General features: G+C 35.6%; 1 protein-coding gene across 1 annotated transcript; it reads left to right on the top strand.

The window, feature by feature from the left end:
* Positions 1–10193: 10193 nt before the first annotated feature.
* On the top strand, positions 10194–13882 carry LOC110870442 (kaempferol 3-O-beta-D-galactosyltransferase). Its single transcript, XM_035976098.1, has 6 exons — positions 10194–10235; positions 10354–10359; positions 10546–10550; positions 11667–11975; positions 12180–12331; positions 13617–13882. The coding sequence occupies exons 1-6, from the start codon at positions 10194–10196 to the stop codon at positions 13880–13882; spliced, it is 780 nt and encodes a 259-aa protein (XP_035831991.1).
* Positions 13883–16843: the final 2961 nt, after the last annotated feature.

Genomic DNA, 16843 nt, shown 5'->3' with positions numbered 1-16843 from the left:
CAATGTATTTCGAAATCTGTATGAGTGGGTATTTTTAAATAACATTAAACAATTTGGGTATAAAGTATGATCGAGTTTGCATAATAAGATATTTCGAAAGAGAAGTTTTGGTAACGGTCACCTAAGTAAGGGAATCACCCCTAACTCGTTGGTGAGGTCGTTTTAAGGAAAAGGGAGTGGAGCTAATCGTCAAGGTAAGGAAGTCACTCCCATCTCGATGATATTTCTCCACTTGTCGTTACAAGGAAAACAAATTTAAATTATATGAAATCATGCATACGTATAAATGTATGGAAAAGGTTCAATATGTTGTGTGTGTGAAAAGAGAAATCGAAAGTAAACTCGAGTTTGAAAGATTGCATCGTATAAATAAATAATAGAAACACATGTTTGACCAAAGTTTGGAGTGTTCCAAACGGAACTTTGACTAACCAAAGTGGTCGAAAAGTCTTTTGAATTTGAGGAGCATGCTTTGGCCTAATAGGTAAAATACTCTCGCTGACAAGTCGGTTAACGGTATTTACCCTTCCGGTTACTACATGTCCCAAATCAATCGAAATTTCGAGACTTGGCGGGATTTATGAAAAAAAATCAAGGAGTGGAACTAGTCGGCAAGGTGCGGGTTTCACCCCTATCTTGACGATTTCATATCCTAAGTGTGGTTGGTACTCGTCGGGTCAAAATTTAATTTCAACACCATGACGAGGGTCCACTAGAATTTGAAATTCGAATTTCTCCATCAAGGTGAGGATTTCACTCCTAACTTGGTGGTGAATTCCATGTAAAAAGAAAGGTAGAAGGATTGAGAGTCATTCACCAAATTGTGGGTTTCACGCCTATTTTGGTGGACTCGTCTCGTTTGTGCAATATGTGTGTTGTCGGATTTAGAATAGTCGAGTAAAACGCGTGAGGAAAAGTGTATATTAAAGATTAAACAAACAAGTATAACATGTCAAGAATATCACAATAAAAGTGAAATGATGAAACGAATATTAATGCATAAAAAGTATGTCAAGAACACACATAAAGGATAAGACGATGAAACAGGTATTAACACATAATAAAAATAAGTATAGCATGTTAAGTGTTAACGCATAAGTGACACATATGCTTACAAGATCAAGAGAATAAATAAAAGCAAATAAGATAGCATGCAAGTAGTTTTTAGTAAAACGTACGAATAAGGCTCTAGAACTATAGACTAGGTTAAAGCATTCCTACTTTTCCTAATTCCCTATAGTTATGGCTCTGATACCAATCTGTCACACCCCAACCAATGGCGGTAACATCGGGATGAGACGAAGTGTGAAGATTGCTCGAGACATCATAACGCTAATAATTGTGACAAGTACTTAAATAATCATTTCATTTCATTTCTAAAGAATCAAGTACAAGGTTTTGAAACAAAGTACAACAACATGAATAATAAAATGATACAATACAAATACAATTCTTTCTAAGTGTGTATCTAAGCATCCTACTAGATTCCATGCATCGTCAACATCCACCTGTAACATGTTAAAATAAAGTTCAATGCAAAAGCAAAGGCGAGTATACAAGTTTGATACGTACATAGCAAAAGATAAGTTTTGAACAATTCCTCATAGCAAGCATGTGATTCAAGATAAGCCTTTAAATATGGTATGTGTCTAACATATCAAACCAAGGAAACGCAATATGCTCATGACATAACCGAGATAAAGGGGCGGGTCATTAATCCTATAGCGCTACATATGTCACGGTTTGGCTCGTACGAAGTTAATGATAAATTCAACACATAAGATAAATCCAAGTTTAAAGCATCAAGCCATCATGTATACAAGCATGTTATAGGAATGTTCATGTGTTTAAGCAAAATGTTCACGTGTAAGTTGATAGATAAACATGTTACACCCCAAAAGTGGTAAAAGTAAAAAGGGGGAAATACGAGTATACTCACAAAGTTTGCATATGTTTTCCGACTATCCAATGTGACAAAGTTGACGAGGTTGGAAGGTTGAATGCGTAAAGGTTTAAGTTCAAGCATGTTTAGAGTCGAGATTCGGAATGAAAGTGACATGAAAATATTATATCAAAATATTCATCTTCACACATAACACTTGTATGACACTTGGTAACCACAAGGGTTATAATGATTTCATGAGTTGAACACCCATAAGAATCATAACAAGGTTTAGGTCCTTAGATGATAACCTACTACTTTGACAAATGAATATGATTTCAACATCAATGATTCGAGTGTACATAGATAGTATTTAGGTTGTATAATATACACATATTATTAAGTCCAAATGTTCAAGTATTCAAGTAAGAGGTAGAAGATTACATCTTCATTTAGGTACCTCAAGTTGAGTCATGGGTGTCATGGATGGGGTAGGAAGACAAGGCTTCCATTTAGGTACCCCTTTGATGTTCACCACTACACTTGATGTAAAAACAACCAAGGAGGGTCATGAACTAAGGTCTTTACATGTATGTAAAGTAAACTAACTAATAGAAATCATCAAATCATGTAAGGATTGTATGTTTGGACAACCCAAGTTGTTCCATAATCACTCATGTATCAAAGACTATGTTTGACATGATTTGTGGGTTGAAACCCTAGACAAAACACCAAGTTTATGAGGTTTAATCCTCTGATTTCAAATGTCTCAACCTTGTTTTTAAGCTTAACCAACCATGGGATAAGTTGTAAGTATTAGGACATAGGCATGAGATGTGTTAGACACAAGTTGCATAGGTTTAAACAAGTTTTGAAGAACATAAAAATCAAACAGAAAGTTTATGGACTATTTCGGGGCATTTCCAGGTCTGATTTCTCCAAGGAGAAGTCTAGGAATCGAACCCCATGATTATCCAAGCAAGTAGGAAAAAGAATCAAGTGAATCGGATAAGAATTGAGTGAGTTATGCTCATTTTCGTGAAGGGGTGTCAATCTGCTCGAACCTTTGCTTTCAGCTACGGTTTAGAGGATGTTTTGAGAGTTTTTAGTGTTGCAAAAGTGGTAGGGAGGCTGGTTATAAGTGGTATTTATAGGAGGAAGGATTAGGGTTTCAATGGGTTGGGCTTTGGAAGTGTTTAGAAGGGGTTACACCTTGAAACTAGCCCACAAAACCCAACTATATGGGGCTGAATTTTGCTGAATTGGGGCTGCCATATTTCTTTATTTTTTTATTTTTTAAAACAGTATAATGAGTAATTTTGTTAATTAAGTTGTGTAATAATATGCAACAATGTTTCCCCTAACTTGTAACAAGGTGAAATATGAAATAAAACATGATTTAACTAGGTAAAAAGTGTAATGTACAAGTATGTAACATGTTTGTAAGTGACAAGTATATGTCACATATTAGATGATTAACCGTTGTATAAATAAGCATATTATTAGGGGTTTTTAGGTATCAACAATATAAGGACAAGCATGGACATGCATCGTGAATAAGTATAAGTATGAATTACAAATAAGGATTCGATGTACAATGAATTCGAACGTATGAACATGTATGAATATGTAGATGGTGAATTTAAAGAAATACGAATTTTATTTATGATCCAAGTCTCGGATTTTACAACGAAAAGACGACTACAATAATAAAAGATTTCCAAAAATAGCATTACAAGGCGAGCTTTCTAATTATGGAAAGTATGAAAAAGCAGGGCGTTACATTGAGCATCCTAATAACACTAACGACTCTCAACCCTCAACACTCAACACTCGACACTCGGCTCGGTCAGTCTCCGTGAACAACTACCGTCTCACCACCATCAAAACAAAGTATCCTTGCTTGCTTCTCCGAACAAATAGTCCTAGCTTGTCCTTGGATAGCCAATCCATTCTCACAACTACATCAAAACTCCCCACCTCCACTAGAAATAAATCGACACAAGAACTAAGATCACCTAACTAAATACTATAATCGCGAACGACCTCACTAGTTTCCATCAATTTACCAATTGCTAGTTCTATCGGGCATTTTATAGTTAGCTTACTTATTAGTGAACACAAAAGTGGTTCAAAGTTTTTCAAAACAAAACTTAAGTCATCTTTGGTATTAAAAGTATGAACATAGATTGGTTGACGATTAAGAATGTATCGGTAGCAACTGTAGGATCGTTACACGCCTTCACAACATTCATCTTGAAAACTCTGCGCTTGGCATTCTAACCCTTCATTTTCAGATAATCTCTCTTGAAATGTCCTTGCTTACCACACTTGTAGCATCCCTCAAGTGTATCTCCCTCTGATGTACTCTTAGCATAGCACTCGCGAGTCATATGTCTAGTCTGACCACATCTGGCGCACTTTCTCCGCTCATCCTCGTGAGTCTTCTTCTCAAAACTACTCCTGCCATCCCTAGCAATATCCTTTCTAGAACGACTAGAATTGACTACATACGCCTTCCTCGAACTGCGTTTCCTGTCACGCTTCTCATTAGTTTCCTTCCTCGAACTCTTAGACTTTCGCTTTCGTGAATCCCCAGATCTAGGCTCGGAATGCGAAATTATTTGAATGGTCGACCCCCTGTGACGGCCCGACATCATGTATACCGTTGCCTCATCATTGCATAGGGTACCAGTAAATGATCTTGGGTTACAACCCTGGATTGTTTTATGTGTACATCTATGTACTGTTCACAAAGTTGATGAAAAATCAGAATTACGCTCCGATTATATCATAACACAGGAACTACTAAAACTTTCCGATCATTATATCACCTGAAGGGTTTCCGATCTGTGTCCCACCAACACCATGCCCGTGAGCATCACGTCCACGTTCCTGGCCATTATTTTGGTTAGCATCGCGCTGATCCATGGCAGTATTAACGTGTTGGGCTATGAGTTGTGCCAACTCCTCTAGGGTAATAGGTAGTCCAGAACCCTGTCTCGCTTTTGGCGGCATTTCGTCGTTTCTATTATTACAACATAACATCAACATAAGACGATATCCAAAATAATTCAATCATTAAATGCTAGTGGACCAAACATTGTGCATGTATAATATCCACATATTAATGAGAACAATTTTTAAACCAAAAAGGAACCCATTCGATATTTATACCAGAAATTTACAAAGCTTGTTTTTAGTACTAAGACTAATCAAAATTCGGCGTGTCTACATCAACACCCGCAACAAGTCTATATGAAATTTCCTCCTAAATATCTGAAAATTTGGCATGCAAGCCATAAATAGGGTTCACCTAATGAGATATACAAAACGAACAACAGAAACAACCAACAACTAACTCTTCAATCCCTGGAAGTCCAACATCTTTCTAACAAGCTCTTCTAGCTCATCATACTAGTCCATCTGTCCCTCTAAGTCTTTCATCTTGCCCTTCGTCGTCTCCAAGTCTCCGTATAACGTGGCAAACTGACGATCGCAGTGAGAGCGATTGGCCCAAATCCCTTTCTTCTTCTTCATAGCGGATGTTGTCTCAGCTCTCGAAGTCAAATGCGATCTCTCCAACGGGTCGAGTCCTCTTCCTACGGCGAGTGTAGACTTAAAAGAGGTGTAGCAAAACACATGACCCGAATAGCATAACAAATGTAAGGGCGGGTGAAATAATCTCAAGTGTAGGCTCGACAGCATCAGTGAGCAGGACTACTAATGGCTCTATAGGCCGAGACGTGACATATCGTAACCGTACAAAGTAAGTGTGTGATCACTGTGAATAGTAACACATAAGGCCCAAATAAATAGAAAATCACGTATGCACATAAACACATAAGGGTTTTCATACATGATAAAATTTTCCATGTTTATTTAAAAATCTTGGCTTCGAGAATTTGGACTTTAAATCTCAAAATTTTTTGGTTGAAGTCTAGTGTTTTCTCCCGAAAACATCTAGTTCGCTAACAACCATTGGCTCTGATACCAACTTCTGTCACACCTCAAAAACGTCACAGTGGAATATAAAACGTAGTGGTGACGGAAGCTGGTGCCCATTTGTATCTTGCTGAACGATGCATCGCAATGTTGGACATTTCAACTTAATTAAAACATAGATTTTAAAACATAAAGTCTTAAAGTTCGTCACAATCACATCATAGTTAAATTGTTTTGACCCTTATGGATCTTATTAGTCCCAAATAGTTTTAAAAGTTTGTCCAAAACATTATCAAACCAGACATGCATCAACAACCACAAGATACGCCATAATTTCTGAAGCCGAACTCAAGTACCTGTAGAACACCTTTGAAATCAAGTGTCAACACAAAGGAAGGTGAGTTCACATATTAAAATCTAAACAATTTGATTCAAAGGAAAACTTTCTAATTATGTGTTTATTTTAAACATCCATATAATTTTTAGAAAGTCCATTTACTTCCTTAATAAAATCCATGGGTCATCCGTCGTAAGTTCAAAAACCCGACATTAAGGCTCTTACCCAAGTTTTGTATATTAAATTCATAGCATCAATTTTCAGACTCGTATGTTAGCTAGACAATACGAACTATATATTTACCATGCAGGGATAATCAATGCTAGGCAATAACCAGAATCTAAATTCGTCGTTTGACTTGACACGGGGCGACCGGCTACGACGGGGTGTCAACCTGATAGATCTACCAACAATTCCTCGCGTACATTTACTTAATCGATTAAACGACATCATGGGCGTAGGGTCCATTTTGAGACCAAATATGATGTCTGCCTCACGTACAATATATATATCCTACTAATATGACAATTTAATATATGAAGTTGTACGAATCCCCTGAAATCCCCACCGAAACGTAAGTCGATGCTGCTACTTACTCTCTTGAGACCAGGCAGCATTCGTCCCAACTTTAAGGTCTGTTTCTCTTCGGAAACACCATACCATCCCAGTTTCTCCTCCAAACATTCATTCATCAAAAACGTTTTATCTCGAAACGTATGATTTTATCAAACTCCATATATTTTCAAAGAATATATATATATATATATATATATATATATATATATATATATATATTATATTAAAAGGTATGTTTTAATCCAAAAACATTATTAAACCCTTTTATTGGCGTGTTCTACCCCCAAAATATATACAAAGCAGTAAAAGAGGGGTTTAGTGGCACTCACCTTTGGGTGCGTATTTTTAAATAGCGCAATCCCACAGTTTGATTTCTACACGTCCTATTATATATAGGAACGATTTATAAATCAATATATCACAAAAATCCTAGGTTTCTCTGTTTCTTAGAATTTTCACATAACTCTAAGATTTTCTCGAAATATCATGGTTTTTGATTATGTTGGCACGTTAATATATATATATATATATATATATATATATATATATATATATATATATATATATATATATATATATTAAGATTTTGCGACTTGAACGATTTTATTGGTGACTGTTATCATGTAAATCCTTAACACACCCGTTTATACGTAATATATCTACGATTTGCGTGTCTTAATATATATACATAAACGTACTCATAAATTAACTCCGTAACACGCGTAATCTCGTTAACTTATCTATTTTGTCATTTTTAAGGCATGCATACATAAAATATTTTATACGTACCAAATTTCATGCTCGACAAACAAGTTACACATTTAACGCGATTTTTACCATTTCTACCGCACAAAACGCACAAGTATACGTGCATAATCTAAATTTACAATATCATGTTAAAACTTAACATATTTTCACATCCATATGTTTAAATCACATAACACATCTTAACACATAAGGTTCACCCATAATTTACCCGTACTAGTGTTCATTGAAAAATGTGTATTTTAGCGATTCGGTAACGTTTTCGGGCGTCGGAAGTCACGTATGACTAACTAAACACCAAGTAAACTTAAAATTAGTTAAAATACTTTTTTTAAACTAAAAATATCAGTTTAATTACTGATCTAAATCAGTTTTATAAAAATCACTCGAAAAGCCGATTTTTGACCGTTTTAACACATAGTTTTGCGTTAAACGTTACTATAATTATCCCAACTAGGAATGACTTGATATTTTAACATGATACATATTATTTACTGATTTAAATAGTGGTTATAATCAGATTAGTGCATTTTTGTGTAAGTCACATAAATCATGCGATTTCATGTATTTTACAACTTCTAATGCACCAAGTACAACATGCAAAGCTAGTAAACATTATGACAAAGTTATATGTCACTAAACACTTTAAAATAACTTTATTTTAGTGTTTATAATCTGATTAAAACTGATTTTTATTAAATCATATCTAAATCATCATTTCATGACCACAAATCATCATGCATGTTCAAGTAAATGCATCTAATGCACTCATACAACATCATCATCATCTTTTATGTTCTAATCATACTCAAGAACACATTAATATCATGTTTCTACATAACACAACATATATCATCCATCATCACACAATCATTCATACATAAATACAAGTATCTTTCATTCATGAGTATATGACTAAAATATACATGCATGCATACACATATACATATATATACAAAATATTTTCACCCACATGAACTTCCAAAAGTTCACTCTTTCATCAAATCCCTTTTAATCATGAAACACCTTTAAAACATTCTTTTATAACACTTTTGATTCTTGCATGCAAATCATTCAAATATCATATTATTTAAGAATCATTCAATCAAAAATCAAAACACAATCACATACACACACATATATCTATGGCTATACATACATATACATACACACCCATTTCCATTTTGTTTAAAATCTCATCCTTTATCATTTTCAAGTTCATGTTTAATTCCAAGTTCAAGAGAAACTTTCCATCATCTTTATCATCACTAAAAATCAAGAATGAAATTTTGAAAACAAGTTTATACCTTTCAAGTTTTTAGTGGGTTTTAACAAGATTTTTGATGGTTGGAAGCTTGTTTCATCTTGAAATCACCTTTTGATCTTAAAAACACCTTAAAACCTTCTTGAAATGGACTTGGATTCTCAAGAACAAATTTGAAAATTGAAATTGAATGTGGTAAAGGGGTGTTCGGCCGTAGCTTTCTAGAGAGAGGGAGATGAAGTTGGGTTTTTGAAAATGTTTGGATTATGAGAAATATTGGATGATAAGATTCCAACATAATCATTACACAATTTGCTTCTTAAACATTTGTCAAGAGAGAGAAAATGTGTGACTTTCTATGGCTGCCACCAATCACCATACACACACCCATATGCATATATACATATATATATATATATATATATATATATGAATTGTTGGCCAAAAACTGGTATTTTACTCGATACCGGGTATTTTATCTAGTGTTTTAATCCCGTTTTAGTGCGTTTTAAATTGTTTTTATCATTTTATGAAAATAATCACACAAAATTATTACTGAAATACCAGTTGCCTTGACTGGCTGCGTTGACAATATTTTGTCTAATGCGCACAGTATCGCGCGGTACGCGCTTAAACTCGAAAATAGAGTTTCTTAGCGTTTTAATTTATTTTTCCTCACGAATATGATTAAAATTAATATTTTAATCATAGCAGACTATGTTTAGAATTTTAACACTGATCGGGTGGTCACTGACATTCGTTTCACATTTTAACCGTTACGCGATAAGCGTTTATCTTACCGTTGCCAGCATAATTTTTACCAAGGTTTAAATTTACCAACACATTAAATATCATATATAAACATCATAATCAGTCAAATACATCCTTTTATCAATTCACAACACGTGTTACAATTGTATGGTACGGCCTGAAAAGCCGGGTGTCAGACCTGAGTCCGCCACTGGCAACCAGTTCACGAGGTGGAGGCGTGAAAGCCAACCCGAAGCAAATGTAGGCAACCGCTCTTGTCTTTTGATTATCCAACCATGAAATGCAAGAAAATTCATCAACTTTTAGTGGTGTTTTTTCTTTGGATATGAGATTTGAGGGACCAATGTGGAGGAAATTGTTCAACTTTGAAGAGAGGTTTTTGGCTAGATCCGGGACTAGTTCTTGGAAAGAATTTACGGGAACAGCACTCGCCCTACTTAGGTTTCTCCCCATCTTATGTAGCATGATTGCGAATAGTGATTGTATGTCTCCAAAGATGACTTTTACTACTCAACTTTTAAGAACCAAATATCGAGCCCAAAGGACATGACTTTTACTACTCAACTTTTAAGAACCAAATATCGTTAGTTAATTATTTTTTGCTTGTTTAGTAAACTAAAGATAAAACCAAAAAATAAATGCAATAAATAGTAATGAGTGGAGAATATCAAGCTCAAAAGATGTATTGCTTTTGGGTTTGAAATCCACTTGTGGTGACTTAATTGAAAAGACCTGAGTCCTAGCTGAGGATATCTGTGGGCTTTTATTAAATTTACAAATTATATTTTTTTAAGTTCAAATTGAATGGCACAGGTTAAGGTTAGCTCATTCCCTTAGCCTAGAGGAAAGTTTGTTTATAAAGCCACCAACCTAAGTCTAGATTAAGGAGACCCAACTACTCGTCTACAACATTACACCTCGTGACCTTTATAATCGTGATCTCTTTTCGGGTCCAACAAAAGCATAAATGTTGGTAATAATGTTGCTAATGTGACTTGTTCTTAGTTGAGGTGATTGATTTTCATTTAACGGGTGACGTTATATATACATATATATAAAGATGTATACATTTGCTAAATGTCTAGTTCAGATTGTTTGCATGCAGTTTGGTTTCGAGCCGGGGGTCTTTTTTGGAAGCAGCCTCTCTATCCATATGGATAGAGGTAAGGTTTGTCTACATCTCACCCTCCCCAGACCCCACAAATAAGCTATTGATGGGATTAACTGGGTATGGTTGTTGTTGTATGTATACATTTTTACAGGAGTTCAACTCTTGGTTCATGCCAAAGCCTAACATGAAGACCGTGCTAGATCAAGTCTCCCAACCAATTTTTTGCTTAACATTGAAGCCTAGTATATAGACCATACATACTCCAATGAAATTCTTGATAAGTGAGGGTTAATCACACAATGTAAAATCTCAAACGGGTTAACCACTACCAAAATGGGATCCTCCTACAAGTATATGGTTTGTGACACACCATGAGTGGACAAATAGGCTTCAAATCACTAAGTTTATCAAGAATACTCACAAGATCAAAGACCAAGACTGCAGAATAAATCCCATTAACAAAGAAGAAAGGTAGAAAGAATTGTCGAAAACATAACACACCTATGGTGATGCATGACCGTGCCTTGCCAGCTGTCCTGATAGAAACTCTGCTCCTTGCACTTTTGGTACCAAAATGCCCCCATTCAGTTATAGGCACGGTCGTTTCGTAGCGGTTACCGGCTTCCACACACTTTTGAGTTTTGCCTTTATCTTTAGGATTGATCTTCACTGATTCACCCACCTCCTTCCTTTCTTTGTCAAATTTTGTCAGGTTAACAAACAACAATAGGTTTAATCAGATTTTCAAGAGGTGCTATCGGAATTTTGCCTTATAAAATACAATAAATTTTTTTCTTTCAAGGGGTGCGTCTGCCCACCCAACCCTCTATCTAAGTCCGCCTATTATTCTACCTAATTGATTCTAGTTTTCAGTTTATTTTCAGCATGACGTGTTTAAAACTCATCCATACAAATTACCCACTTCTTCATTCAACTTTTAAATGGTGGTGTTATAAATATATACTCATACACCTAATAAATCATTCAAAATTCAAAACATACAAACGGCTAGCAGCATAAGGGAGAAACATGTTGCAGTTTTTGCATTCCCTTTTGCCTCACACCCTTCTAGCCAACTAAAACTCACTCGTCACCTGGCTTCCGCAGCCCCAACAGTGGTTTTCTCATTCTTCAACACTGCAAAGTCTAACCGCGCTTTGTTCGCTGAACTCAGTTGCGACAACATATTACCGTATGATGTATCTGATGGCTTACCCAACAATGATGTTTTTGTTGGAAGTCCTCTAGATGCTATTAACTTGTATCTCCCTGGGGCGGAGGAAGAGTTGAGGAGGGCTGTTCGAGTGGCGGAGAAGGATACCGGGTTGAAGATTACTTGTCTGGTTGTGCATGCTTTCATCTGGTTTGCTGCTGACATGGCTGAGAAATGAACATTCCATGGGTCGCCTATTGGAGTGCCGGAACTTGTTTTTTGGCTGCACATTTTTACACTGATCTCATTAGGCAAAAAACTGGTATGTCATTTCCCAACATAAAAGTATTTATAGAACAGCAACACTTGATCTAGAAGAAATATTACTTGTCTGGTTGTGCATGCTTTCATCTGGTTTGCTGCTGACATGGCTGAGGAAATGAACATTCCATGGGTCGCCTATTGGAGTGCCGGAACTTGTTTTTTGGCTGCACATTTTTACACTGATCTCATTAGGCAAAAAACTGGTATGTCATTTCCCAACATAAAAGTATTTATAGAACAGCAACACTTGATCTAGAAGAAATATTAAGAGGTGTCCCAATAAAAATCAGTGTATGCTTTGCCGGATTTAGAAAAAAATAAGTGTATGTCGTAGGGGATCCGTCTAATCCGTCATTTCAAATGGAGGAACCACCGTTGTTTGAAATGACGGATGCACTTATTGTCACATCCTATTGTACCATCTTACTTGATAACACTTATTTCGTAAACCCATTTCTTACAAATTATGTCAATCAAGATTAATTAAATTAAATAAAAACAAAACCATGTCAAAAAATAAAAATAAAAACAAAAACAAAAAGTAAATATCTTAATGTCGTGGTTTAAAATATATATTTTTTTCTTAATATTCAGATTTTGGTTTACTAATTAAAAAATAATCGTTCTTAATATTTCGAATTTTTGTTTACTAATTAAAAAATAATCGGTTTAGTTTTAAACATATATACACACATTACATATTATTATAATATTAAGAGCATCTTCAACAATATGAGTTGGAGGTGTCCACATATACATACCAAGATGGCGGACTTGAGCACCAGTGGAGGAGTCATCCGATTGGAGGTCCGCGAGTTGAGGTTTGTATCCAAGGACTTGGTCGGATGGGTGGTGGTGGTGGGACCCCTCTCACACAAACACTATTATTTTAATATATTTTTTTTAAATAAAAAGTGAAGTGTGACATGGCTAATTATGAAAGCTTGTTGTTAGAGAAAAAATAGAGGTTTTCTTAAGTTTATTTGAAATCCAATCGGACATGCTTACGATGAAGTTTTTTAGGTTTGTTGTTGGAGATGCTCTAAAAAGTGTGTGTATACACATACATATATTTTAGTTGTTATACATAATTATATATTTTGTAGAACTCACATCTCATTGAAATACAAGGACTGACGCCGCATTGTTCGCGAGTCACGACTCACCATTTCATTTCCAACAGTGGTAGAACTAGCCTAAAAAGTTAGAGGTATTCTAATTTTTTTTAGGATCAGGGGTATCCTTTATATAACAGAAATGGAGTTGAGGGGTATTTTTACACTACGGAAATGGAATTAAGGAGTATTTTTATACTACGGAGACGGGGTTGAGGGATAGCCCGTGCTACCCCTATTAACACTCTATGTCCGCCACTGATTTCCAATGGGGATCCTAAGTTTCTCTCCAGACTCAAAAAAAAATGTTGTAGGTATATGCTAGTTTAGTACGTGATCTGCATTATATATATGTTGTTCGCATGCTCTAAAGGACCAGATGATGAAATAACCGACTTGATCCCGGGGCTCAAAGTGGTCCTACTAGGCGACTTACCAAGCGAAGTCGTCTTTGGAGACCTGCAATCACCGTGCGCAATCATGTTACATAAGATGGGGAGAAACCTAAGTAGGGCGAGTGCTGTTCCCGTAAACTCTTTCCAAGAACTAGACCCGGATCTAGCCAAAAACCTCTCTTCAAAGTTGAACAATTTCGTCCACATTGGTCCCTCAAATCTCAAGTTTTTCACGCTGATCTAACCCTCTCTCACGTTGCGCGACACGCATCAGAGTTTTCCGTCGCGCGACGCAATGAGCATCAGTATTTCGAAAACTGTTTTTGCTCATAACTTCTTCGTTTCAACTCCGTTTTCTTCACCGTTTTCGCCTACGACTTCGTATTTCAATTCTATATCATCTCATATTCTTAAATATCCATTTGCATTCCATGAGAATCCTTAACTAAGCCTGAACCTTCTCCTGTGTGCTCATTTCTTTAACGTTTTAGCTCTTTTTTGCTCTATCTGCACATGAATACCTATAAAATCCACATACAACTAAGTACAATCCAAAAACGAATATAAATTAACTAAAATAATGTACAAAATACAAAGGAGAAGATGTGTGTTTCACACCACATCACAAACTGCTAGGAACTGAGAGGTGCCAGTGGTCCGCTTGCAGCGTTAGTTGGCATGGGACCCGAGGCATTGATAGTTATATAGCATTTATGTTATCTTTGTTCGTATTGAACCACTAGCGGTCATCTAGGACCGTATCGAAGAAGTAGCTCTTAGGTTGCCTACTGATGCGATCATGTTTAGTATTGGCTAATTTAATAAATTTAGAACACGGTTATCTCGCTTTAAATTTATAAAAAAAATATCGTTTTGTAGTAGAGTTTATGTAAGAACCAAATATCAAAGCCCAAAGGACATGACTTTTACTACTCAACTTTTAAGAACCAAATATCAAGCCTAAAGGACATGACTTTTACTACTCAACTTTTAAGAACTAAATAGGCAAGTGCACCTATCGTTTTGTAGTAGAGTTTATGTAAGAACCAAATATCAAGTCCAAAGGACATGACTTTTACTACTCAACTTTTAAGAACCAAATATCGTTAGTTAATTATTTTTTGCTTGTTTAGTAAACTAAATATAAAACCAAAAAATAAATGCAATAAATGGTAATGAAATGGTAATGAGTGGAGAATATCAAGCTTAAAAGATGTATTGCTTTAGGGTTTGAAATCCACTTGAGATGAATTATAGTTAAGTTATTGTCATGGTGGTGTGGTGACTTAATTGAAAAGACCCGAGTCCTAGCTAAGGTTATCAATTAGTTTTTATTAAATTTACAAATTATATTTTTTAAGTTCAAATTGAATGGCACAGGTTAAGGTTAGCTCATTCCCTTAGCTTAGAGGAAAGTTTGTTTATAAAGCCACCAACCTAAGTCTAGATTCAGGAGACCCAACTACTCTTCTACAACATTACACCTCGTGGCCTTTATAATCGTGATCTCTTTTCGGGTCCAACAAAGGCATAAATATTGGTAATAATATTGCTAATGTGACTTGTTCTTAGTTGAGGTGATTGATTTTCATTTAACGAGTGACGTTATAAAAGTAGTTAGTCGAATGTTTTCAATATGCAAATTTGACTAACATTAGTATTTATTAGGATGTTGAAAGCAATTAAATTTATATTTTATAAATTCCCATTTCCATTACGTATGAACATGGTTGGTTAACTGCGTCGTGTCTAGGATGTCTTTAAAGGAGTAACGTATATACTTCATATGTATTCATTCTCAATCTTCATCAACGAAGCACAAATTACACTTCATGTTCATCTAAAAATAATAATAGACTACCATGAAAGCCTGAACTGGTATATACGATTATCTAACCTAAGATAAGATTATAGGTCCACCTTGAGACACATCATCCAAATCAACAAACCCACCTAACCAGGCCATAGCAGTCACTCACCCTCTAGTAGTGTTCGTGGTTCTTCGCATGGTTTTTGAAGTGAAGGCAAATGTACACATGTGCCATTCCCGAACAAAATGCTTCGAAGTGAAGGCAGAAGTACTATTCAAAAGAATGGATTCGTAGGTTTACCGTCATTGTTAAGTATTAGTAGCTTCAGTCCATCTCGTGTTTTAACCCTTGATAAAGCAACACTAGAAGCTCTCTTCTTTGATCACCTCCATGATATTGTTGACCGACACAACTTTGCCTTTCAAGATCTTCTCGTTTACATTACAAACGTGTAACTTGTCAGAAAGATTCAGTTACTTCTTAATTACCACACCATCTTCTTCTCTTCTCTTTTTTCGCTACTGCTGACTTCTCTTATTTTTTCGCTAGTACTGTCATAATGTATTATTCTTCTTCACTCAAGAATATGATTTCGAGATGACTCAAATTATAATGGGCATCAAACTCTTCTAATATTGGTGATAAAACCTGTAAACAACTGCATGTTCCACCTATAATCCTTTATACAGGAATTGACTTCCTTTTATAGCAATAACCAAATCACGACCGCCAAAATTGATATTCCCACGAAGATTTTCTTCAAAAGCAATCATCGATTTATCTAAATTGCAAGAGACAACAAAAACTATCCACATCAAACAAAATAGAAATACCAAAATAAAAACTAAACATAAACATCTCAAAAAAACATAAGACAATCTTCATTCTTCAATCTTTTCCCGGTAGCCATCCTTCTCGGATCGGCATTCATCCAAACTCAACATCTTTCAAAACATCAAACCTCAGCCAAATTTATCTTCCTAAAGAGCCACCACATGTCACACCCCAACCGATGGCGGAGACATCGGGGCGTGGCACTGAGCGAAACAGATTGTCCAGAAGTTTCCATAACAATTATATTTATTAATTACTTAAAACAACATGTCCCATACTGTCACACCCCGATATTTTCACGTATTACCGGTTGGCCCGGTGGGGAGTATCATGACGTAGTTGATATCATCATAGTCAAACAACACAAATTTAAATGCACAGCGGAAGCAAAAGATCCACAGGCGGATCGAAGAAAAGAAAACATAGTTCAACACACTTAATGCATCCAAGCTTGCGAGACTCTTATTGATGCTAAGGAGAGGCCAACCTATTACGAGTAGTACCTGCACTTAGTCATTTTGGGAAAATACGTCAATTTACACTGGTAATACAATTTAACT

This window comes from Helianthus annuus, chromosome 8 (genome assembly GCF_002127325.2).
Source record: "Helianthus annuus cultivar XRQ/B chromosome 8, HanXRQr2.0-SUNRISE, whole genome shotgun sequence".
In the NCBI taxonomy this organism is placed as follows: domain Eukaryota; kingdom Viridiplantae; phylum Streptophyta; class Magnoliopsida; order Asterales; family Asteraceae; genus Helianthus; species Helianthus annuus.
The sequence above is the reverse complement of the archived record's forward strand: the minus strand, read 5'-3'. Positions and strand labels throughout refer to the sequence as shown.